The 24,907-nt window shown below is 38.3% G+C and overlaps 1 protein-coding gene across 1 annotated transcript in view; it reads left to right on the top strand.

The window, feature by feature from the left end:
• Positions 1 to 24,907, top strand: part of SLC39A8 (solute carrier family 39 member 8) — a 72,335-nt gene that overhangs the window by 29,784 nt on the left and 17,644 nt on the right. Inside the window, exons 4-6 of the mRNA XM_060147114.1 lie at positions 2,230 to 2,399; positions 5,340 to 5,462; positions 5,961 to 6,128. Of these exons, the coding sequence (XP_060003097.1) occupies positions 2,230 to 2,399; positions 5,340 to 5,462; positions 5,961 to 6,128 (461 nt within the window). The remainder of the gene's footprint in view (positions 1 to 2,229; positions 2,400 to 5,339; positions 5,463 to 5,960; positions 6,129 to 24,907) is intronic.

Genomic DNA, 24,907 nt, shown 5'->3' with positions numbered 1-24,907 from the left:
ACTCAAAAAGTTCTTTGCATTTCGATTTTAATTTCCAACTTGTATATATCTTGTCTACCTAATTAGATTATAAATATTTGTTGAATGAATAAACACATGTAGGCTAGCGATGGGTTAGAAGACTGTTTGTTTTAAGGGCAACTACACATAGATTATACCATGGAGGAAGAGGTGGGGTTGAGAACTTCTTCGAAGTGGAAATGCTAAGGGGAGTGGGTAGTATTGCTTTAGGTGATAAGGAAAGAAATGGGAATGAGGTGGACCTTTGTGAGTCCCGTGAGATGACTCTGGGGCATGGTTAGGGGCCTGGAACTGATAGGAAAGTATCTGCAGAAGATAAAGGCATGGTCGGTGCTGCGATGGTTCTTGTGGTAACATTGTAATGTGTATTATCTGTCCTTTTCATGTGGTACTCAGCACAAGCTACCTTGTTTTGCTTTGTGTATGTGTGTGCCCTCTAGCGTCCCCAAGCCAAAGGTCCAAGCTCCTTGTTGGCAGGAAGCACGGTTTGGTCTACAATCTAGGCTCCATAAATGTTTGCTAAGATGGCTTATTTGTAGTTAGAATCACAAGAATAATGGTGAGCAATCCTGTATTCATGAAGCACAATATAAGATGTTCACAGTTTTGTTGAGTCTCTTGAGCTTTTTAAAAATTAGATTACCTCTAAGGGGTAATGAAACATATTGCTAATGAATGTGGGCCCTGGAGCCAGACTGGGTTCAAAATCTTGCATTCTATTCACATGACTTGGGCAGCTGATTTGATCTCCACGTACCTTGGTTTCCTCAACTGCATGAAGGAGGTAGTAGTAGTACTTGCTTCGCAGGGTTTTGTGAAGATCCAATGAATTAATACAGGTTAGTCACTTAGTATGGCGCCCGGCACATGGCAAACACTCTCCAAGCATTTGGTGTTACTACGTACTCCACTGACAGTGTCAATGAGGAAAGTGCCCCGACATTTAAAAATGTTTTGTGGGCATTTTAAAGAAGTGACAATGCAGAGGCAGCTTTCTAACCTTTCACACTGTCCTTAGTGCACAGTCAGTGAGGCTGCAGGCAAAGCCAACGTCACACAGTTCTGGGGGCAGTTTGTATCTCAGCCTGCACTGCCACCTGCCCCTGTACGGTTCACAGTCTGTTTCACTCACATTCCCATGTTTTTGTTTTGTTTTGTTTTGTTTTGTTTTGTTTTGTTTTTGCGGTACGCGGGCCTCTCACTGTTGTGTCCTCTCCCGTTGCGGAGCACAGGCTCCGGACGCGCAGGCTCAGCGGCCATGGCTCACGGGCCCAGCCGCTCCGCGGCATGTGGGATCTTCCCGGACTGGGGCACGAACCCATGTCCCCTGCATCGGCAGGTGGACTCTCAACCATTGCGCCACCAGGGAAGCCCTCCCATGTTGTTTTTAAACCATCCCCTCTAGGATAACCGGGGAGATATTGACCTTAGGATGCCATCCCTTCATTTCATTTTAAGGAACATTTATTAAGCACCACCAGGGGGCCAGGCCCTAGGATGGAGACATGAAGAATGCTCCACGACCCTTTTCACCACTGTCTCCACCCTATGGGATATTGTTGCCTTTGTCCGAGCCTGGTAGGGTGAGTTGTGCAACATATCCACTCTCTGCTGTTGCCATGTGCTCCCTTCTTGAGTGCTCACTGCACTGGGGCTCCCTGGAGGCCCAGGCAGGGGGCTGAGGTGCTGTCTTCCCGGAGGAGGTGCTGTCCACAGGGCCTGCAGACAAATGATTATGACGAGCTCAGTGTCAGCAACTATGGTCATCTTGAAGCTAACAACCCCACCCATCTGCTTGCCCTCGTCACCCCATACCTTCTCCCCGAAACCCACACTGCCTCTGTTAGTCCCCTGAAAGGCCTAGTTTTAAACTGGGCTTTGAGCCACAGATGCAGCTAGGTAGCTCGGAGCCTGTGGGCCTCGGGTGATCACTCTGCTAGATGTTCTTCAAATTCCCTGCAAGCTATAAAAGTCTGTAATCCCATAATGATGACTTAGGACTGAGGAAAGCATAGGCAGTGTTACTATTAATATTTATATTCTCAGTAATTTTCTATGTAATTTTCAGTGAGAAGATTTCGTTGTTTTAAAGAGGATACCTGTTTCAAGCTTTTAAAGGTGAAATGTGTTTCAGACTTAATGTACAGTAAGATGTCATTTGGCTCCTATGCTCTAATTAACTTCTACTCTTTTCCCTCTGATCCACAGTTTGGGGATATGGCTTCCTGTCAGTGACAGTTATTAATCTGGCATCTCTCCTCGGACTGATTTTGACTCCGTTGATAAAGAAATCTTACTTCCCTAAGATTTTGACCTATTTTGTGGGGCTGGCTATTGGGACTCTATTTTCAAATGCAATTTTCCAACTTATACCAGAGGTAAGGAGGTTGGCTGTTCGTTTCTGTGAATAATTGGTTCTTTGAAATGTTTCAGCACTTTGTACATTTTAAGCCTCCATAATTCTTGCAGCATTTTATGGTCTGGTTTATAGTGTTTTGGATAAGAGAAAGCTGAATCACAGCAAATGAAGAAACTTGTCCCAAGCTGCAGGGGAAGTCAGCGTCAGAGAGAAAATTAATATTCTGGGAGGCCAGGCACCAGGACGTGCTCAGACAGCTCTGGGACACCTCGGAAGGCCTTACAACTCTATTCTGTCTCACATTTGGCAAATTTAATTTTTCTACACTCTTTTTATTATTTACTTATTTATTTCTGAAGTGCACGCAGTGTCAAATTTACTAAGATATACAACAGAATTCCTCCATGGATCAGTTCGGTGCTTTGTGACCACCTAGAGGGGTGGGATAGGGAGGGTGGGAAGGCAACGCAAGAGGGAGGGAATATGGGGATATATGTATATGTATAGCTGATTCACTTTGTGATAAAGCAGAAACTAACCATTGTAAAGCAATTATTCTCCAATAAAGATGTTAAAAAAAATTCCTCCATATATTTACTACAGCTAAAGAAGACTAGAGGGTAAATTAGAACATGGTTGACAAACCTTTTCATTCTTTTTGATTGTGGATAAAAATCAATCGAGGGCCGATAAATAAACAGCAGCTTATTTTTTCCTTTGGTAAAATGTATTATTGATCTGCCATTGACTACAGTGTGCTATTCAGTTTGTCAGCACATGATATATATATGTTTTATTTCAAATCTATAGTGTGGCCATATAAGGAAGAGAGATGGAGTGAGGAGAATAAGTGAGAGGAAAAGAGACAGGAAGGAGAAAGAGATATTAACAGGAGGGAGTCACAAAGGGCAACTAGAGAAACACATATACACGTGGACAGTATCTCCCCATTCATGCACACACAAAGATGGAAGGGCAAGCTCTGAACAAAAGGAAAACATACAGTATCACCTTCAGCTCATAAGTTTTAGAAAATTATTAACTAAAGCTCCTTTTAGTTTTCGCAGCTATATATGAAAGTGGGGCTGTAACTTCTTAAAGTCATAGTTTTTTTAATTATTATTATATCTAGAAAGGACCTAGGAGAACATCTACTTCAAAGCCTCAATTGTAGAGATGAAAAAACTAAAATCCAAGGGGATTAAATGACTTGATTACAGCCTTATAATCAGCTAGTAACAAAGCTAGGATGACAAAACAGATTTTCTGATTTTAAAAATTATATGTAATATATTTGATGTAGTATTATATATATTAACTCACCTGATTTGTGGTGAGTCAAATTAAATGAAACAAACTGACATGGTACGTGGACTGAGGATTGTACATTTATGATTTTGATGTTTCCTGTTTTATTGAAAATGTAATAATACATTAAAATGTCTATTAGGAAAATAAGAAACTTCTTCAACAGCACTTATAGAGGTTCTTTTGCCTTTCTGTGATAATTAGGGAATTATGGATGTGAGCAGAGAATTATGTAAACACTAGAGAATCTATCTTTTTAATAATACCCCCAATTTACATAGTTATTTCTTTTTTAAAATTTTTTTTTAAAATTTATTTACTTTTTATTTTTGGCTGTGTTGGGTCTTGGCTGCGGTGCATGGGCTTTCTCTAGTTGCAGCGAGCGGGGGCTACTCTTCATTGCGGTGCACGGGCTTCTCATTGCGGTGGCTTCTCTTGTTGCGGAGCGCGGTCTCTAGGTGCCCGGGCTTCAGTAGTTGTGGCACGTGGGCTCAGTAGTTGTGGCTCACGGGCTCTAGAGTACAGGCTCAGTAGTTGTGGTGCATGGGCTTAGTTGCTCCGCAGCGTGTGGGATCTTCCCTGACCAGGGCTCAAACCCGTGTCCCTTGCATTGGCAGGCGGATTCTTAACCACTGAGCCACGAGGGAAGTCCTGATAGTTATTTCTTTTGTGGCAAAATTATTTCCCCTTTGCTATTTTATTTTATAACCACCGTGTTCGTTATATAGAGTACGTATTTTTATGCCATTTTTGCACTGTGTAAATAGGTCCGGAGAGGTCACTGAAAAGAAGATGTGGCATGAGGTCTCCCCAGAGACAGATGTAGAACAAGAACCCAGGCATTTTCTATTCTAGACTGCTGTTCACAGGGGACATTGACAATGTGTGGAATGGTATAAAGCTGTGGCTTTTCACATGTTATGCTCCCCTGCTATTTTACTTATTTTAAGTTTGTATTTCTTGTCTGCCTAGAACATCATGACTCTATAATTTCAAGCTCCAGCTCTTGTCCTGTGTCCTTTAAACAATGAATTATTTCATTCTCATCATTTGTGAGTGTGTGTGTATGTGTGTGTGTGAGTGCCTGGTACCTTATATCTTTTCTTCCTTATTCTGGGGCTCAGTCCTCGATTTATTTATCTCTTTAGGACTTACTAGGACCCTCTAAGTTCAAGGGGCTCTCTCTTGGGAAAACAGTAATCCAAGTGACCTACCATATTTGCTTTAAAAAGTTGACTCTGGAAATTATGGGCAAATATATTACTTTTAGAAAAAGTGGATAATCAATGTCTCATTTGTCTTAATTACCCATGTCTAATATTATCTTATAAATATAGGAATCAGTGCTGCTTTTTTATTGATAAAAGTTTACTTTCTCAAGGCAAGTATCGCTGAAGGTGTTATAGCTAGGAAACTATAAGGTACTCTGGGGGCTTTATTTAATAGGACTTCCTCTGGTTATAAGACTTCAGTGCTATCTCTTACAGTTTGATTACTCAGATTTCAGAGTTTTTGTTTTATGATTTTGGCAGGTAAATCCCCAATATTAACTGGATGTGAAGGATGGACTTAGGACTGTGGTGAAAATTATTTACTGAATCAAATTAAATTACTTGGTCTTACCTGAATTGCCTTTTTTTTTCTCCCTTAGGCATTTGGATTCAATCCCAAAATTGACAACTATGTTGAGAAGGCAGTTGCCGTGTTTGGTGGATTTTACATACTTTTCTTTTTTGAAAGAACGCTTAAGATGTTATTGAAGACGTATGGTCAGGTAAATGGACTTTATTTAAAATGTTTGATGTTTTACCCACTAAAGCTACTTTATATAGGCAAATAAAGGCAGGAATTTTATTCTTACAATTATGTGAACAGTTCAGTTATTAGACTTGTGAATGTGAGGAGAGAAAGAAAAAGATCAATATATTGATAAGTATAAGAGGAACACTTGATTCTTATTGTAGAATTTGGAGTAAATACTAACAATTTAATGTCCAATAACAGATGCACATAATTTGTATTCCATTCATATCCATCAACATAAGAAGGTATATGCACCCTAACATGAAAAAACAAAAACAGGAGAATCTAATAAATGAAGATACATTTAAAGGAAGAGAAATTTTATAAATCTAAAAAGATTATACTACATACGGAATAGATATAAAATTTTTCTCTTATAAATAAAAACCATTACATTCTCTATTTTCTTACCTGTATGAGCCATCTTTGTTTCTTCTTATAACCTTTTCCTCCCTTATTTTTCTTGTAGGATGGTCATACCCACTTTGGAAATGATGACTTTGGTTCTTCTCGAGAAAAAACTCATCAACCTAAAACGTTACCTGCCATCAATGGTGTGACATGTTATGCAAATCCAGCTGTCACAGAGCCTAATGGGCACATCCATTTTGACAACGTCAGTGTGGTATCCCTACAGGTATTGTAATTCTCTTTACTGCGTCCTTCACATTATGTGAAGACTGCTGTGCATGCAGCCAGTCAGTATTTTGCACATTTAATTGTATCAGACTTATTCCTGCATGTGTGGGATAAGTGGAATGTAAGTTTGTTTCTTTGTCCACTTTCCCTCTGTCAGTTTACTGCAAATATGCGAGTTTAGCAATAAATTGTAGGCTGCTGGGTTGGAGGCTTTAGTATTCTCTAAGATTGTTTAACTATGTAAGAATTACTAAGATTTATACAATGATATGTTGCAAAATTAATTTAGAGCATTTCTCTTATTTTGCAATTCTTTCGAGATACAAAACCAAAGAATCCCTTTGGGTGATTTTGAAACTGAAAGAAGACTTGTAAGCTATTAAAATTGTGTTCATTAATTGATTTAGAATTTTCATTCCCATTTTCTAAATAATGTTAATAGGTATTATTTCTTGAGCAAGTATTATATGCCAGATAATAAGCCAGCACTTATTTTATCTCATTTACTTTTTTTTTTTTTTTTTTGTGGTACGCGGGCCTCTCACTGTTGTGGCCTCTCCCGTTGCGGAGCACAGGCTCCGGACGTGCAGGCCCAGTGGCCATGGCTCACGGGCCCAGCCGCTCCGCGGCATGTGGGATCTTCCCAGACCGGGGCACGAACCCGCGTCCCCTGCATCGGCAGGCGGACTCTCAACCACTGCGCCACCAGGGAAGCCCTCATTTACTTTTTATAACAACTATTAAAAGTAGGGATTCTTTTCTACATATTAGAACTACATATTAGAACTATTAGAACTAAAAGTAGGGATTATTTTCTATGTATTAGAATTATTTGGAAATCAAACCCAAATTATGTATGCAAAAATGAGAAGTTATTGGTAAGATAGTGGCTATCTAATGGGATAACCAAGCTATAGGAAGATCAACAACCCTGGAACCATTAGAATTATTAGGACTCCCACTCCCTTCTCCTCTCTGCATCTTAGAGTCATTCTCTTTTTTCACTGTGGACGGGCTCCTTCATAAACGGGAAACATAGCCACTAGCAACTCCTGGGATTTATGATTTATAATTTCGGCTACTAGAAGGAAACTGACCTGCCTCCTTAAGTCCTAAATCCAAAATTTCTGGCGAGTGTCTCCTTGGTCCAGCTTGAATTAGATGTCCACTTCTAGACTAATCTAAGTGCTTAGAGGGTTGGGCGCTTTGTATGGCCCCAAGGGAATATGGATGCGGTAGAAGAGTGGTCATTAAAAGGGAGACTGGGATGCTAGTGTCATGGGTGTCCACACACGTCTCATTTGACAGATTAAGAAAGTGGAACTTTGGATGCCAAATAACCTCTCCAGGGTCTCTCAGCTCATAAATGACAGATCCAAAAGCTATAAAGTTAAATACAATATAAAAGATGATAATTAAAAATAAAATCAGAAGGAAGTCAGCTAAGAAACAAAAGCAGAGAAAAGATATTTGGAAGAGGTTATTAACGCAAATGATCTGAGTTTCCTTCTGGAAAGAAAATATGATTGGTCCTATACTTCTTCCCACCCGATTAAGGAAAATCTCAGGAGGGATTGAAAAGGCAGTTTTATGTGAGCACTAAGCTAAGAGAGGAAATTATTTCATGCAATATAATGAATGATGCTTTTAGGCAAGACTTTGCAAAGAATAAGTAAATGTTCAAATAGATAATTTCCTTTAATAATTACAGCTAACCTTTATTAAATGTTCAAGGACTATGCCTAGAACTTTAGATGAGTGATCTCATTTGATTCTCATAGTAGCCTAGGAGACAAGCACTCTTATAATTAGGAGATTGTGGCTTAGAGAGGTTAAATAAACCCAAGGACACACACCTCCTAATGACGAAGCTTCTATCAGGACTGAGGCCATCTGATGCGGAAGCTTGCACTTGCCTTGCTGGATTGCCTTCATTATGTCACTGCTCTGCTAGGATCAAGATGATAACATTAACTCTTAATAAATATTAAGTTTTGTAGAGGGAAGAAGATAATTTTGGCCCATGGTCAGTGCTTTCTGAGAACAAATAAAATTGATCTGCTCAGAAGTTTGACTTTAGTTTTAAAGTTTTAGGACTCCTGGTTTCTGATTCACAGTGGCCAGAAGACATGTTTGCTGTAAACACAAACACCGTGGCAAAGATGGGGTCCTAGACGTGATCCTGTTTTACATAATTTAGAAATATCAATCAAATGGCCCTTCTTTCTCTGCTTCTGGTAGTAATGCTAATATACAGGCTTTCATTCATTTATTTAATAAACATTTATTGAGTACTTGCTCACTGTCCTAGGCAGTGGGGATTCAGAAGCAAACAAATTCTTGTGAAGCTTATAGTTTATTCAGCAGAAAGAGATAATATAGAAAAGAGTAAAACAAGAAAATATCAGGTAGCATTAACTATTTTGATGAAAATAAAACATGGTGATGTGGCAGTGACATGTGGAGGCTTCTTTGATCTATCAAGAACGATCCCTTAAGAGGTCAGCGGAGAATTGGATAATGAGAGAGAAGAACCAGCCATGAAAATATCTGGGAAAATAATGTTCCAAAAGCTTTGAGAATAATCAGATGGGTCCCATACAAGGGAACTGGAAGCTGAATGGCGTTGGATTTCCTGACATCAATGCTGGAGACCAGTGGCACAGTACCTTCAATATTCTGAACAGAGGCAACTGTGGAATTGTAAACCTGGGTAAACTACCAGTCTAGTGAGAGAGCAGAATGAAGCTAGGAGTCTTGAAATCTACTTCTAGGAATGAGAAGTCCACCTGAAGTAGAGAAGGTGTGTGCCAGGATGACAGCCATGACCAGGCCTTGACATGAGCCACATAAAAAGTCCTGATGCTAATTTCCTCTGGGGACTATTTTCCGGCCGTTTTGTTTGTAGGTATAATCTCTAGTGAAGAGAGATTTAAACAAATTGAGCAACGCACTGTTGTTTTCAGTTTTCTCTTCACATCGCATTAAAAACAACGGAAAGAAGAGACATTTAAGAAATGCTATCAGGGTCCAGATATTGCTTTAAGAGACAATAGGTAGAGAAATATGAGTGATATTGATTTTAATAATAAAATTAGAATATTTTCTAGTATTTTATATGATGAGAATATAGTTAACCTGGGTGACCCCATTACAATGATTGAACATGACGTGTAAAATTCATGGTTTGTTTCGAAGCCCAAGCATTGCCCCGAGAATTTTGTTGACGATTCCTGTTTTTACTGTTTTGACACAGTGAAGTTTTTTCCAAATTGAAGATAATAAGAAACCATCTAAGAATGAGTTAAGAAAAGTAGCTTAATTTGACATTGCTATCAAAAGAACACAAATTATATGACAATCTGGATTAAGACAACATGATTCTTGGTTTTTCTGGAATATAGGAAGAACAAAAGAAATGTTATAGAATAATTAAAATGCATGACTTAGGGATGTCTTTATCAATATTCATCCAGACAATTTTGGTTCATCACCGAATACTCAGAAATGCAATAATGTTTAAGTTTAGTTGCCTTTGGTATTTTGTCTATATTCACTCATATAAAAACTATAGTTTTGGGACTTCCCTGGTGGCGCAGTGGTTGAGAGTCCGCCTGCAGATGCAGGGGACACGGGTTCGTGCCCCGGTCCAGGAAGATCGGGCATGTAGGAGCATTCATGTTCTGGGGGGAAGGTAGCAGTGATAGAGGCATAATAAGGAAGCAGTTATGAGGGACAGACTGGAGCTCAGGATTCCATTTCTCCAGTTATCCCGTTATTGCCTCTAAGTAATGTTTCACATCTCACCCTGTGACACTTGCTGTGTTCCTTTCTCTCTCTGACTACTACGCAAACACAGGGAAAAGTCATTGCAGTAACTCTGCAGCCGGGTGCGTCTTTTCCACCTGAGTCTACAGCTTCAGAAAGACTGTGTTTAATAGACGTTGATTGCTCAGGAATGTCAGGTACTTCGGAGAGTTTTAGCTCTTCAAGGCCACTAGAGGGCCCATCTAGCTCATTCCTCCAGTAATACAAAATCAGTGTCTTTTTCTAAATGAAACCTCCTGTGCTTTCATTTAAGAATGAATGTTATTAAATATGAAGTGATATGAGCCACTTATTCTTCCTAGTAGAAGAACAATTAATATCAGCCATTTTTAGAAACTGACTATTGTGAATTTTATGTTTAAAATCGAGGTGCAATGAAGTGGAATTTAACTGCGAAGTGTGGTGATGTTATTACTTTGTCAATAACTGAAAGGAAGTGATGCTCTACAAATATAAAGATAACATCTTTGAGGTGCTTGGGGTATCCATGAGAGAATCCAAGAGATTTTAAAAACACTTCATTCATTCAAGTATTTATTGAGTACCTAATATGTACTTGGCATTATTCTAAGTACTGAGAATTCATCAGTGGGGCGGAACAAACTTTCTGCCCTTCCATAGCATAACTGAAGTATTGTATAATATACCAAAATATTATACACAAAAGTGGAAAGCATCCTTTTTTCAAGTCCAAAAAAAGCAAATCAGAAGCTCTGTGTATATGTATGGGGCTGGCCTACTGCTCTTTTCTCTTGCGTGATGGGTTTTTCTCCATTCTTGCCCAGAGGTGGGAAGGATGGTGCCCATATTGGGAAGGAGGGTGGGAGAGGAAGGGGTTGAAGCACTGTGAATATCTGACTTGATACCCTTGTCTTCAGTGCTTTGTGTCCTTGAATCGAGGCCCTCTTCTGGTTCAGTTTCCCCAGTGGGTAAATCTCTAGTCATCATTTGGAGTGGCTGCCTTGCTGAATTGGTTTGGGAGCAATAATCTGGGGTTTTTATTGCTCCCCGAATAAATGTACAATTGATTTCCTTTTTCTAGTTCCGCTCTTTCTCTCGGAGGCAGTTGCCACCTCCATTCTCTAAACTTTTCTGATGTTTTGGGCCCTGCATCACTTCGTTTCTTTTGACTTTCTTCCTCTGTGGAGTCAGAACTCATCCTCCTCTTTTCATCCTCCAAAATAAATATCTCGGCGCTCTCGTCTTCCGTTCTTTCTGTCCTTGTGACTTATGTCATTTTTAGTCTTTAATTTTAGGAAGTCTCAGGAGGGACTAGAGGAAAATATGTATGTCTAGTGTGCCATGTTTCACCAAAGACCTATTCACTACTTTAAATCATATAGTTATTTTTTTAAATACATCTCTATTGGAGTATAATTGCTTCACAATACTGTGTTAGTTTCTGTTGTACGACGAAGTGAGTCAGCCATTTGCATACATATATCCCCATATCCCCTCCCTCTTGCGTCTCCCTCCCACCCTCCCTATCCCACCCCTCTAGGTCATCACAAAGCACCGAGCTGATCTCCCTGTGCTGTGCGGCTGCTTCCCACTAGCTACCTGTTTTACATTTGGTAGTTTTTGAATATCACAAGATTTAAAAACAGAAATCAGTTACTTCCTTTTATGGGGTTATACTAACAATTAGTTAAAATTGAAAATGATACCTGTAATAAATTATGTAAGAAGTGGTTTTCATTGGTCCTGATTGACAGATGCTTACAAAAAAGCTGGTTGAGTTAGAGGCAAACACTGCCCTACACAATCATGAGGAGGAACTCTGAGTACACCTTGGTTGTTGGTGGCATTTGTTTTCTCACTGGATCCGTCTCCATGCTTCCTTGCACCCCACAGACTATTTTATCAAGCTGCAGTCTGTGTGTTTTGAAAGTCATAAAAATTTGTACTTGAATCTGCTCTGAGTTTAGCCCACGCTTTACTAAGTCCACTTTTATTCATTTTTAGTGAACACCTTTTCACATTTTCAAGAATAACTGTTCCAAAAAATTTTTCATTACTCCACAAAATTCTCACTACAACCTTTTCTTCCTTTAAGGAGGAGACTGCGAAGATTATTTGGAATCTCTGTGAACTTTGCTGTCTCACCCCATCTGTTACTTCCTGAAAAGTGCTCTGTGCATCTGCTCTCTACCTTCCCTTTTGTGTCAGAACTTGTATCCTTTCTCTTCTTTTAAGGCCAGTTCCTCCACATGCACTCATCTTTCCCATGGCCTCTTCCTGTTTCACTTATCTCTCCTGAATCTTTCCTTCTCCCCGTGTCTACAAACATTGAAAGTCTGTTCTTCCTGAAACTATTCTTTTTTCCTGACTCTGCTGCTCCCTAAGATTTCTCAAATCTTCTCCTTCTCTACACTGTCCAACTCCTTGAAACATCAGCTAATACTGAAATAAGAATATGTGTCAGACATTGTCTTAAATGCTTTACATATATTAACTCATTTACTGCTCAGAGTAACAACTGTATGAAGTGAGTACAGTAACTATCTCCATCTTAAGGTTGTGAAACTGATATACAGAGAAGTTGAGTAACTTAGCCAAGGTCACATGGGTACCAAGTTAGGATTTAAGCCCAGGCTTCCTGGCTCCTGGGATGGTTAACCATTACCCTGACTACACTGCCTATTATTTCCATTTGTTGACTAGTTTTTATGTGCTCCCTGCTCTTATTCATCATCTCCTGAAATGTTTGTTGTAATTCAGAAATTCACTACCTATTCTCTGAAATTTCTCTCTGGAATGATACAAGTGATTTTTCTAGGCAGCAGGCTGTATTCTTAACACTCATTCTCATCCTTTCTGAGGCATTCCTGTAGTTTAGCACACATCTGAGTACCTATTATTGGCTAAATGCTAGGAATATAAAGGCAGATTTTTTACTGGAACTTACTTCCTCCCTTTTGGAATTACTCATTAGATAGTTTCTGTGACACGATACTATTTTTCTCCTGCCATTTTAGCTACCATTTTCTTGGTGCTTTCTCAGAATCTCCTTTTCTTGGCAGGACAGCTGGGAGGAGGGAGCAAGGGTTTTGGAGTTACATGGGGCCAATGTTAACGTCTCGGCAATAAAATACGTTGCGTGATTTGGGGAAAGTTAGTTAACATCTCTGAGTCTTTGTTCACTCATCTGTAAAATGAGGAGCAAAAATCCTTAAATTAATAAGTTTTTGTGAAAATTATTTACTATAGGCCAACTATGTAACAATGTGTCTGACATTATATGTGCACAATCAATGTATATTTCCCTCCCTCTTCCATTCACCAAATTTTTTTCTTCGCTTTCCTACATTTTTAATCATAGTGATCTCATCAGATCCTATCGCTTCACTTTTCATTCCTGTGGGATTAACTTTTAAATCTATGTGCATAATTATTTGCAGATCATCATTTAGAAGAGGGCTTCTTATACTAAGCCATAAAGGCTTTTGTATTGATTTGTATTTTTTTCAGTGGGATAGAGTACCACAATGAAAGGATAAAAACATATAGAATTCCATGCTTTCTCATCTTTATTATTTACCCTTTAAAACATTTGAGTGCCTTTTCTAGAAATTAAAGTTTGATTTTTAAAACTTGAAGGCTGTTTGGTAGTAAAGAAAACTTTCCGAATGCAAATGCCTGCAAGGTTGCCACTGACTTCTGTCAGACTAAGAGAACTTGAAACATTTACTCACCCTGGAATAAAACTTTAAAGCCCAACGTAACTTGCCACTGGAATGATATTATCAGTTTTTGCATTGCAGATTCTCTATCCGAGTTGTTCAGCTACACACTCATCCATCCAGTTGTATCTGTCATACTCTGACACATTCAGTTCATTTGAAAGGACATGAAAGTAATGGCACCTTAATTATGCAGGGAAGATATTTGATTGTCGTGTTATTGAAATAATTGGGCTGCATAAAATCTTTTAAAATTGAGTTAAAAGTTGTAGTTAGTGCTGTTAACTTTTTAAATCTGGATACAGACATTTTATACAGATAAATTCTAAAGATGAAAAATTTAGTGATACAAAATGTAAAAATGATAATTTGAAAGATGAGATAGAGCACCAGTGAATCAAGTCATGTGACTAGAGATGGTACCTGCAATCTAAATTAAATCAGAACTAAAGTGGAGAGGTTCGGAATGTCAACCAGAGCAACTTGCCAGAAAGGGGAGCTATCCATTAAGTACCACGTTTGCTCTTCCAGATAAGACCATGTCCCAAATACGTAAATTTGGGGCTTCCCTGGTGGCACAGTGGTTGAGAATCTGCCTGTCAATGCAGGGGACACGGGTTTGAGCCCTGGTCTGGGAGGATCCCACGTGCCGCGGAGCAACTAGGCCCGTGAGCCACAATTACTGAGCCTGCGCGTCTGGAGCCTGTGCTCCGCAACAAGACAGGCCGCGATAGTGAGAGGCCCGCGCACTGCGATGAAGAGTGGCCCCCACTTGCCGCAACTAGAGAAAGCCCTCGCACAGAAACGAAGACCCAACACAGCCAAAAATAAATAAATTAATTAATTTTTAAAAAAAAGCACCAAATACGTAAATTTGGCAGAAACATTTTAGTTGATACCAAGTGTAAGGAAGGATTTAGGGTTATCTGTTGTTCCTTAAATTAGCCAGTCATTTGGCCAGCTAAGACATCCCTGTTTTCACACAGGGAGGCTGGTAGCATCACCATTGACACAGCAAATTCATAGAGAAAGAGTCTGTACTACCGACTCTTAGGTCAGCTGGGAGAATTGAATAAGGTAATGTACAGTACGTGAAAGTGCTTTGAAATGTACCCAAATCTGTACTATTTAATCTATTTGAAGGACAAACAGTTGCTTAAGGGTCTCAGTCAGGGACTGCTATGATATCCAAATGAAAAGGGAATATTTTAGTTACTCATAAACATTTATACGGTTAATACTTTTTGTAGAGTTTATAATATTAACCATTTGTATGCAAACATAATTAAAATGTTATGAAATTTTGAGTTCTGGGTATAACTTTTAGAGTTTTAGGGTTTTCTTTTGCCTTTGTAAATGGACCACACACACAATTTAATTTCTGTTAAATAATGAATATCTTAAAGTAAAAAAAAGAAAGAAAAGGCATTCAAAAGTGAGACATTCCCAGAGAAGTCTTCTCAACCTCCCTAGAAATTGCCAGAGAAATCCTGACTGATTTCTGTCCCACATACTGTTTGCCAAAGAATCATTAAAAATTCACTCAAAAAGAGTACTACTCATAGTGGACAGAAACCTTTTATGACTTATCAGGATAAGATGCCAAAAACTGCTTGGTTTCCAACTTGATTTACAAAATGCAGAGTGAGAGAGAAAACAGAAGATCTGTTTGATGTTGGTGGGAAAAAAAGAAAGACATATTTGATAAGAGTTCCAGATAGTATTGGCCTGTCTTGGCAAGAGTTGGTCTTCTGGGATGGAAAGACCGAAAATGAGTGCATGAGCCTGTGTTTCAGAAAAAATTATAGTGTGATTAACAGAAATGAAGCAGTTGGAAAGAGAACTCTGGAAGAAGGAGGGGAGGAGGAAAGATGATTACTTCTTCTCTAAATGAAAACATTTTTATGGAGGCAAAACATATGTATGGAAAAGTGCACAGAAAAGAAAATAATTTATTGTTATATACTATGGATGCCTTAAGGCACTAGTGTTTAACTGTCTCACAGAAACTCTGTGAGAAAGGTTGGGGTACATAGCTAGACTTGTAAGAAATGGGTCATACAGTACACACATATGTAATTTTATTGAAGAACAACAAGTTGCTCTCTAAACTGTTATGCTTATTTACACTCTCAGCAGCAGCACAATTCACATTTTCTCCACCTCTTTAGCAATTGTTGGAAATTTTAGACTTCAAAAAATCTATTGCTTATTTAATGAATTTGGAACGGTATCTTTCTGTGATTAACCTTTGTATGTTTCTGATTACTAGTGAAGTTGAGCATCTCTTCATATGCTTATTGGCCATTTTACTTTTGTGTTTCCTGTTCATCTATGTCACAGATTTTTAGTTGAGTAGCTTATCTTTTTTCTTATTGATTTGTATGAAAGAAAATTTATTCTGAGTCTTGTTAAAATGGCAAGGAAGACTTTATTCAAGATTATAGAGATAGGGGTCAACTCTATTACAGTAGAGTAGAGAGATGGGGCTCAACGCGGAATATAGCAAAGACAGCTGAGGATTTATGGCTAACAAGCAGAGTGAGGTCGTCAGTGGATAGAGAATTACTAAGAGGAGACATCAAGAGTAAGAGGGATCCTGGGCTTCCCTGGTGGCGCAGTGGTTGAGAGTCCGCCTGCCGATGCAGGGGACGCAGGTTCGTGCCCCCGTCTGGGAGGATCCCACATGCCGCGGAGTGGCTGGGCCCGTGAGCCATGGCCGCTGAGCCTGCGCGTCCGGAGCCTGTGCTCCGCAACGGGAGAGGCCACAACAGTGAGAGGCCCAAGTACCGCAAAAAAAAAAAAAAAAAAGAGTAAGAAGGATCCTTGTTAAACCAACTTGACAGCATTCTTGCTAAAGGCAGGCCAAGATGATCAGATATCAAGAATATGGGGATTCTTACTAAATTGACTTAGCAGGATTCTTGCTACAACTGGACTCTGGAAGGAGGGGCAAAGAAGCCCATGAATGAGGTCTAGTTGAGAACAGGGCTCAGAGGATCCTGACTAAAGTTTAGTCAAGGATAATCTTTGTCATTTGTAGGAGTTTTGTATGTATTCTGGGTGCTAATCTTCATTGATTAAATGGATTACAAATATATTCTCAAAGTCTCTGACTTCTCTTTTCACTTTGTTTATATTTTATTTTTTAAAAGTTTTAATTTTAATGTAGTCAAACATATCAATACTTTTATTCACGCTTTCTACTTCATGTATTTTGCTTAAGATAGCTTCCCTTTGCCAAAGTAAAGAAGATATTCTTCTGTACTTTATTCCAAAAGGTTTAATATTCCATGTGGAATTTATTTTTGTATATAAAAAAGAGACACTTTTTGCTTAGCCTAGCTTCTTTTATTGAATAGATCATCTTATCTCTGCCATATGTCAAGTTTCTATATATCAATGTGTTTATATCTAGACTTTTTATTGTCTTTCATTTGTCTATTAAAAAATTTCTGCCTTATGACCACAGTACCTTAATTATTATAATTTGTAGTGAACATAGAATGCCCCAAGACAAGGCTCTTCACCTTGTTGTTTTCACTGAAAGTTATCTTTGTTCTTCCCTATCAATATTTTGGGGATTTTTATTGACATTGCATTGAACCTAGAGATCAGTTGAGGGGCAGCTAACATCTTTATGAGATTTCAGATTTTCTTTGTTTTGTAATTTTCTATAAAAATGTCTTTAGCGTGTTCTGTTAGATTTATTCCTAATTACTTTGTAGCTCTGCAAGTATTATACAAGGTGTTGTTTCCTATTCCATTTTCTAATTAGTTGTTATATAGTAGTATATATTGAATTCAGTATATTGATTTTAAACCTGCAGTATTGCTGAACTCTCCTGCAATTCTTTGTATTTTATTTATTTACTCTTTTGGATTTTCTGTGTAGATGTCAATGAGCAAAGAAGCAAATTTTTTCTTCTTTTACAATTGTTACAACTCTTTTTTTCTTATTACAATGGCAAGGATTCACAGGATAATGCTGAGTAGAAGTAGTGATAGCTGGTGTTTCATCTTGTTTCTGACTTTGATGGGTACACTTCTAAGTTCAGTAGGTTGCTGGCTTTAGTTTTTTTTTTTTTCAATAGATACCATTAATTAGATCAAGAAAGTTCTCTCATATTCAGAATTTACTAAGAGTTTTTCTCAATGTTGAATTTTATTGGCATTTTTTTCTTTTTCTGTACTATAAAGTATGGATAATCTATACTTAGTTAATTTTTTTATTTTATAAATTTTAATTAAAAACTTAAAAAAATGTTTGTTATTTAAAAATTTTCAAAATCCAGGAGGAAAAATGTATCTCTGTTAAGAACCTACAATGCTTCTCTCTTTCTGAGAAGAATGGTTTTTTTTTACTTTTACAATTGAGGACTCTTAAAGCAGAGTGAAAGACTAAATGAATAAATAAGAATATTTTCTGGCAAAAATTGTGTCGTTTCCGAACTACAGTATTATTCGGTAGGTGTTAATTGATTAGTAACATGAAAGTTAGAGCAACTTTGTTTTGTCAGAAGAACTTGAGTCAAAATAATGCCATTTGCAGCAACATGGATGGACCTAGAGATTATCATACTAAGTGAAGTAAGTCAGACCAAGAAGGACAAATATCATATATCACTTATATGTGGAATCTAAAAAATGATACAAATGAACTTATTTACAAAACAGAAATAGACTCAGAAACACAGAAAACAAACTTATGGTTGCTAAAGGGGAGGGAAGGGAAAGGGATAGGAGTTTGGATTAACAAGCACAAACTACTATATATAAAATAGATAAACAACAAGGACCTACTGTATAGCATAGGGAACTATATTCAATATCTTGTAATAACCTATAATGGAAACGACTTTGTAAAAGAATATACATATATGTTTACACACACATATATCTGAATCACTTTGCTGTACACCTGAAACTAACACATCACTGTAAATCAACTATACTTTACCACTAATCAGGTTACTTTACTTTTCTAAAACTATTTCTTTTCATCTTTAAATTGGCAAAAGTCTCTACCAATCAGGATTATTACAAACAAAATGAAATATTTTAAAAGTAATGAAAACGTACAGCTATGAAGTAAATATTAAATCTTATTACAACCACGTCCATACTACCAAACATGACCATCTTCCTGAGAAGCTATGGGGATTAAGTGAGAGCAGCAATAGCCAACCTTGTGTGTGGCCTCAAAGCCACAACGTTCTCTATCTCAGTGGCAGAATATTGATTGGGCAGCTCCTGATTTCGAGTAGAAGCTTGGTACAATGTTGTGGGCTCATATGTCAGGTGTATAAGCACAAGTCAACTGGAAGGAGGAAAGCATTTTAGGCAGTGGGTTTTCTGTGGAAATATGGTGGGGTACATTTTGAAGGTTCAAAAATAGATGGATTACTTCAGTGCAGGAGCAATTTATAGTCAAGAGTTATATTAATGAAGGTTTCCAGAAGAGTTGAGAACAGGGTCTTCATGGAAGTTTGCAGAGAATAAAACCAAATAGCAAGTTTGAATAAAGGATAAGGAAGGCAGTTGACTTTTGAGGTTGATTTGCTTTCATTTTAGACCAAAACTTCTCAGCGTCGAAGTTCATTAGAAGACACTTTGGTGCACAAAATCCCATGCAGTAGGCAATGCTGTCCTCAGGGACATTGGAGAAGAATGTAGAAGAAAATGGCCAGGGGCTGGGGTGGGATGCAGTGGTGCTATGTTTCCAGCAGTAAAGAGAAGAAACCTCATAGACCTTCAGTATACTGCAGACTCTCCTTGATAATATGTCTTTGTTTGCATTGCCCCAGCACAGAGTAGTGATTGAGAATAATCAATCAGCTTCCATAATAATAAGTTTATCTGAAGATGGAGAACTGCTGTGTGTGGGGGGCGGGGGAGAGAAAAATTGGGAAGAATTTTCAAGAAAGTAGAGATTGGAGGTTCTGCCCTGACAGCTGAAACTATGGCCAGGAGGAGAGGTCTGGAGGGTATTTAGAATGGTGCTGTGTGTACTAAGTAGTCTTTCCTTGGTGTTTTCAAAAAGTTCTTAGTAAAGAATTTATAAATTTTCAATGCTTCTGAAGTCAGATATAGCTACTTTTTAGGGATTACTTTGCTGCAGTAGGTTATAAGGAGAGGAAATGCCAGATTTAATAAATAGATGCAGAAAAAGACTAGAGAAGTGAATTATTTCAAGGAGTTTGTCATCAAAGGGAAGAAGAATGAGGAAGAACAGCAGTTCAGGGGAGGATGACGATTCAGGAATTCATTAATCTAAAGGAGATGCAGACAGAGAGGAAAGGCTGGAGTGGACAGCCAGAGGTTGGGGAAGCAGAGAACAATGGAAGTCCTGGCAAGAAGGTCTGATGCAGCAAATTCTTAGAGAAGAAACTAAAAGGGGATTAGAACACGAGTGGAACTGCTGATCTTCAAAAGGAGAAGGGATTTTATGCTAAGATCTAGCGGAAGGTGGAGAATGTGTTTGTGGGCGGAGGGGTGTGTGTGTGTCAGATGCCTCCATCTCAGGCAGGTGGGAAGTAGCAGTAAGGAGCATGGGGTTGGCGAAGAGAGGAAAAGCTTGGAATAGGTTCTCTGTTAATGTAGTTAAGAGGGGATTAGAGATGATAACAGATTGCTGGGTAGAAAGGCAGATTTCTCAACCCTGAGCCTGTGTCCTTACTTTCAGGGGTGGAAATGTTGACCTTTACATCCTGGACTCACAAACTCAAGCAATACTCTGCATAGGTGCAAGGCGGAGACGGTGATACTCCACCTGGGTAGACTCCCACACTGTTGCAGACCCCGAGAACAGCATGCCTGCAACCTTTGGAGGGTTCTGGGAACCAGGGGGTCACATATGAAAGTAGCCTGCTCCTGTGTATGAAGTTCCAAAAATATCATTTTGTGCTCCGCCTCCTGAAAGCTGTCCCCGCACAGATTTTCTTTTCTCTGGTCTGTGAGCCATAGTCAGTGTCAGGTAGAGCAATTCATCAATAAGCATGTTAGATTTCTGTTACCTGTCACTCCTGCATAATTAACAGCAATAATTGTGATGGTGGTAGTTAGTGGTGTGATGTTGGTGGTGTAGATCTTGTGCAGGGAATATACTCAGTACTAGACAAATGTTATTCATGTACAACCTCGATTGGTAGGTGTGATTATCTCCATTTCACAGATGAGGAAACTGAATTTCAGAGAGGTTAGGATTTTTTTGAAATTAGATCTGTCAAACTCAAAGTTCTTTTACCAAAGCCATGTTGCTTTCTGATGTGCATGTTTCTCATCAGTTAAAATGACTACTTTTTAAAAACAATTTTTTTGTTGAATGAAAGGTTCTTTAAATTCTATAGTGCTTTTTAATTTTCAAAAGTTTCACACAGATGTCTTCATATAATCCCATAATAACCCTTTTTTTTGTCTCTTACCCCTATTATATTGCCCCTCCACCCATTCCCTCTCCCCACTGGTAACCGCTAGTTTGTTCTCTGTATCTGTGAGTCTGCTTCTTTTTTGTTATTTTCACTAGTTTGTTGTGTATTTTAGATCTCACATTTAAGTGATCTCATACAGCATTTGTCTTTCTCTGTCTGACTTATTTCACTTAGCATAATGCCTTCCAAATCCTTCCATGTTGCTGCAAATGGCAAAATTTCATTATTTTTTATGGCTGAGTAGTATTCCATCATGTGTATGTATGTATGTATGTATGTATGTATGTATGTATCTGTCTATCATCTATCTCACATATTCTTTATCCATTCATCTGTTGATAGACATTTAGGTTGCTTCCATGTCTTGGCTGTTGTAAATAGTGCTGCTATGAACATTGTGGTACATTTACCTTTTTGAATTAGTGTTTTTTGACTACTTTTAATGAACAAATATAAATACATTGTTTGTGGGAAAAAATTCTGTCCACTTATTATGAATCTACCATGTACTTGGAATTCCTTAAAGGTAGGTATATCCATGGAAAAATAGTTATAGTGTGGTGTGATGAGTACTCTAGTAGATGTATACACAAGTTGCTGTGCTGAGAAAGATGTGGCACATGTTGGAGTGGGAAGTGATGCAGATGAAGTGGTCCCAGATGCTTTCCTGAGAAGATGATGCTTGTACCAATTGTGAAGGATAGGTGTGAGATTGCTAAGTAAATAAGATAGGATGAAATAGGTGCGGAGGGTACTACCAATTATTGTTTGTAAGCATTTGGCCATTTCTAATTTTTAAAAATTTAAGCAAGTACCCCTGTAGAACAGGTCTTAAGAATCCCCCTTAGGAAGCTGTTTGATGAAATGCATGAACTTTTGCAACAGAAGAATGTACAGACCCACCAATTATTACATCCAATTTAAAGTGTGTACACCCCTACAACTGAAACACCCTTACAACCTCCCAGCTAATCGTCCTGATATAGAGAGATACTTGATAAAAGAAAATAAATGCCCAGGGGTGGGAGTAGAGAGCACTGTAGTAGGTGCCTTACAGCTATTATGTTTAATTCCTACAGAAGTCCTGGGAAATAGGTATTAAGTCTATTTACAGATTTAATTAAGACTCAGTTAAGTTAAAAAAACTCACACAGGTTCACACAGATAATAAATGACAAAGTTATGATGAGATCCCCTCCTGGGGTCTTGAGTTCCAAACCCATGTTCCTTCCGTATATAGGCATGACAACGACCTTCCTAACGGGAACGTTGCTCTAATCGGTTCTGATTTCTAACCATGAACTTACAAATGAACTTTTGCAGTGCAACTTGAGGATTGCCTGCAGAGTGAAACCTCATTAAATTTGACTCTGCTAACCTGTCATAGTTAATAATGTATGATTTGTTATACATTTTGCTTGTAGACTGGGCCGTAGAGTACTTTGGCATCCTCTATAAAAATTGCTTTTGAAATAATTTGTTAGGAAGATGCACCTAAAGTTTTCAAGTTATCTCAAGAAACACCAAGTTGTTATTTGTAATTGAGATGCTACATTAATCTTATCCATACAACGTGGCAGGTTTTCTGAAGGCCCTCTACCACACCCCGTGCTTGCTGTGGAAGCTATTTGTGAGTGTGAATTCTGGAAAGCTATAAAAGCGTATTTATCTAGACATGTTCTATACTAAATTGCTTTCACTAAACAGGCAGGACTTATCCCTATTTAAAATTAGTGAGGTTTTACTCAATTAGGCTTGATGTCAAGTTAATTTTTCCCCCGTTAGTATAATGAAGAATTGCTGTGTTGCTTTGTTGTGCATATGCTGATTGATAAAAAAAATTGAGGATGAATGCCAATACGTTTTTCTTTTGAAAAATGAGGGAAAAAATTACGAGGTTCAAGTAAATTATTCCGGGCATCAGAAAGAGTTGCTTAATTTTATTATGCAAACTAGCATAAGCAATGGAAAAATGTAAATATATATTCTATTGCTGGTGTCCCTTTAACATCAGCTTTTTCAGGCTTTTTTAAAGGTTGAATTATAAAAGATGTCCATGTCATAAACACTGGGCTTGCCAAAATTGGTCTCTTTTTAAAAAAAATTTTGCTGTTTGCTCATTTGAAAATATTTATGTGGTGCTGTATTTTTTACATGCTGCATCTTGCAGTTTGGGAATACTGGATCAAGACCCGGTGAGTAATTTTTACTCAGTGGATTGCATGATGGAAAATTTGCCAAAGCATGAGATGTTTTATTGTAATAAGTAAAATTCATGTCCCGAGGAGAGGCTATTGGGGAGGTAGAATTTATTCTATATTCTAGTATTCCATATTATATTTATTCTATATATTTCAAAAATAAGAATCCTAAATTAGAAAGATCACAAAGCTAAAGTATCTTGCAAATGAAGTGTGGTCTTGCCAAGATTTTTTCTGAGTTTAACACTACTACACTCTGTAGTAGAGCATTAGCAGATTGTCACACACACACACACACACACACACACACACACACACACACACACACACACACACACACACACACACAGATGTTTATCTGCCTATATATTCCTATCTATTCAGTTTTATGTCTGAGGCAAATGTCCAGATCACACAAAACACTTTTATAACTAGAAATACTTCACTGATTATCTTAGTGAACAGAAAATAATTGAAGGTGTTTAAAGACCAAATTAGGTGTTCAGTCTTAATAAATTACCATCAGGTTGCAGTCAGATCATTGATTGGGTGGTGGAATTTGATGTTACCGTGTGCTTGCTTTTTAGATAGGGGATTTCAGTCCCTTTTTGAGGATCTCAGTGCAATTAAGTTAATGACTCTTCATTTTTGTTAATTAAGTGGTGACTTTCTCAAACTGTCTTTAACTTTGTTCACCGTGTTGATCAGTGGCCCAATTTATTCAGATCTATTGTATGTTTGAGTTCTTATCAGTGAAAAGGAAAAACCTCAATGTGTGAGCACCCATTTCTTTTTTTTTTTTTTTTGCGGTACGCGGGCCTCTCACTGTTGTGGCCTCTCCCGTTGCGGAGCACAGGCTCCGGACGCGCAGGCTCAGCAGCCATGGCTCACGGGCCCAGCCGCTCCGCGGCATGTGGGATCTTCCCGGACCGGGGCACGAACCCGTGTCCCCTGCATTGGCAGGCGGACTCTCAACCACCGCGCCACCAGGGAAGCCCCCCCATTTCTTTTTAAAGTGGTTCTTTTTGCTTCTTATTTCTGATATCAGGTATCAGAGCATTAAAAGTAAAAAAAAGAACAAACTTTATTGAATCTTCTTCTACTGAGGATATCAAATTGCTTAATGAGCATGACTTTATTAAACCTTTATAGCAACTCAGTGAAGGCAGATTAAAGAAAAAAATTCAATGGCCGAGAAAGCACCAATAAAGATCACCTTTGAAGTTTCAGTAAGCCATGCAGGTCTCTGGTTTGATGCTTTCTAGTTTATCTACTTTTATCACTAGGTTATAAAATACATATCAGAAAAACTGAAGTGAGGGATCATCAATAGTTTTCTAGGCTGCAAAACAAACAAATCTAGAGATTGTTTTACATTTGGAAAGTAAAATTTCAAAGATCCTTTACTGGGAGGGCATCATTTTGCAGAAAATTTCTCTGGATTCTTTGTAGTTTTTCTGACTTGGACCAGAATTTCAGTCATGCAACTTATATATTAAAACAATAAAGGCAATCTTAAACCGAGCCTTCTTTTGTGGTAACATTTCACATTCTGAATGACATCCTGGTCTGTAGGTCAAATCAGTAAAGCTGTATTAATGGGCAGGAGTATGGTATTTAGTTTTTCATTCTGTC

This window comes from Lagenorhynchus albirostris, chromosome 4, assembly GCF_949774975.1.
Source record: "Lagenorhynchus albirostris chromosome 4, mLagAlb1.1, whole genome shotgun sequence".
NCBI lineage: Eukaryota > Metazoa > Chordata > Mammalia > Artiodactyla > Delphinidae > Lagenorhynchus > Lagenorhynchus albirostris.
The sequence above is the reverse complement of the archived record's forward strand: the minus strand, read 5'-3'. Positions and strand labels throughout refer to the sequence as shown.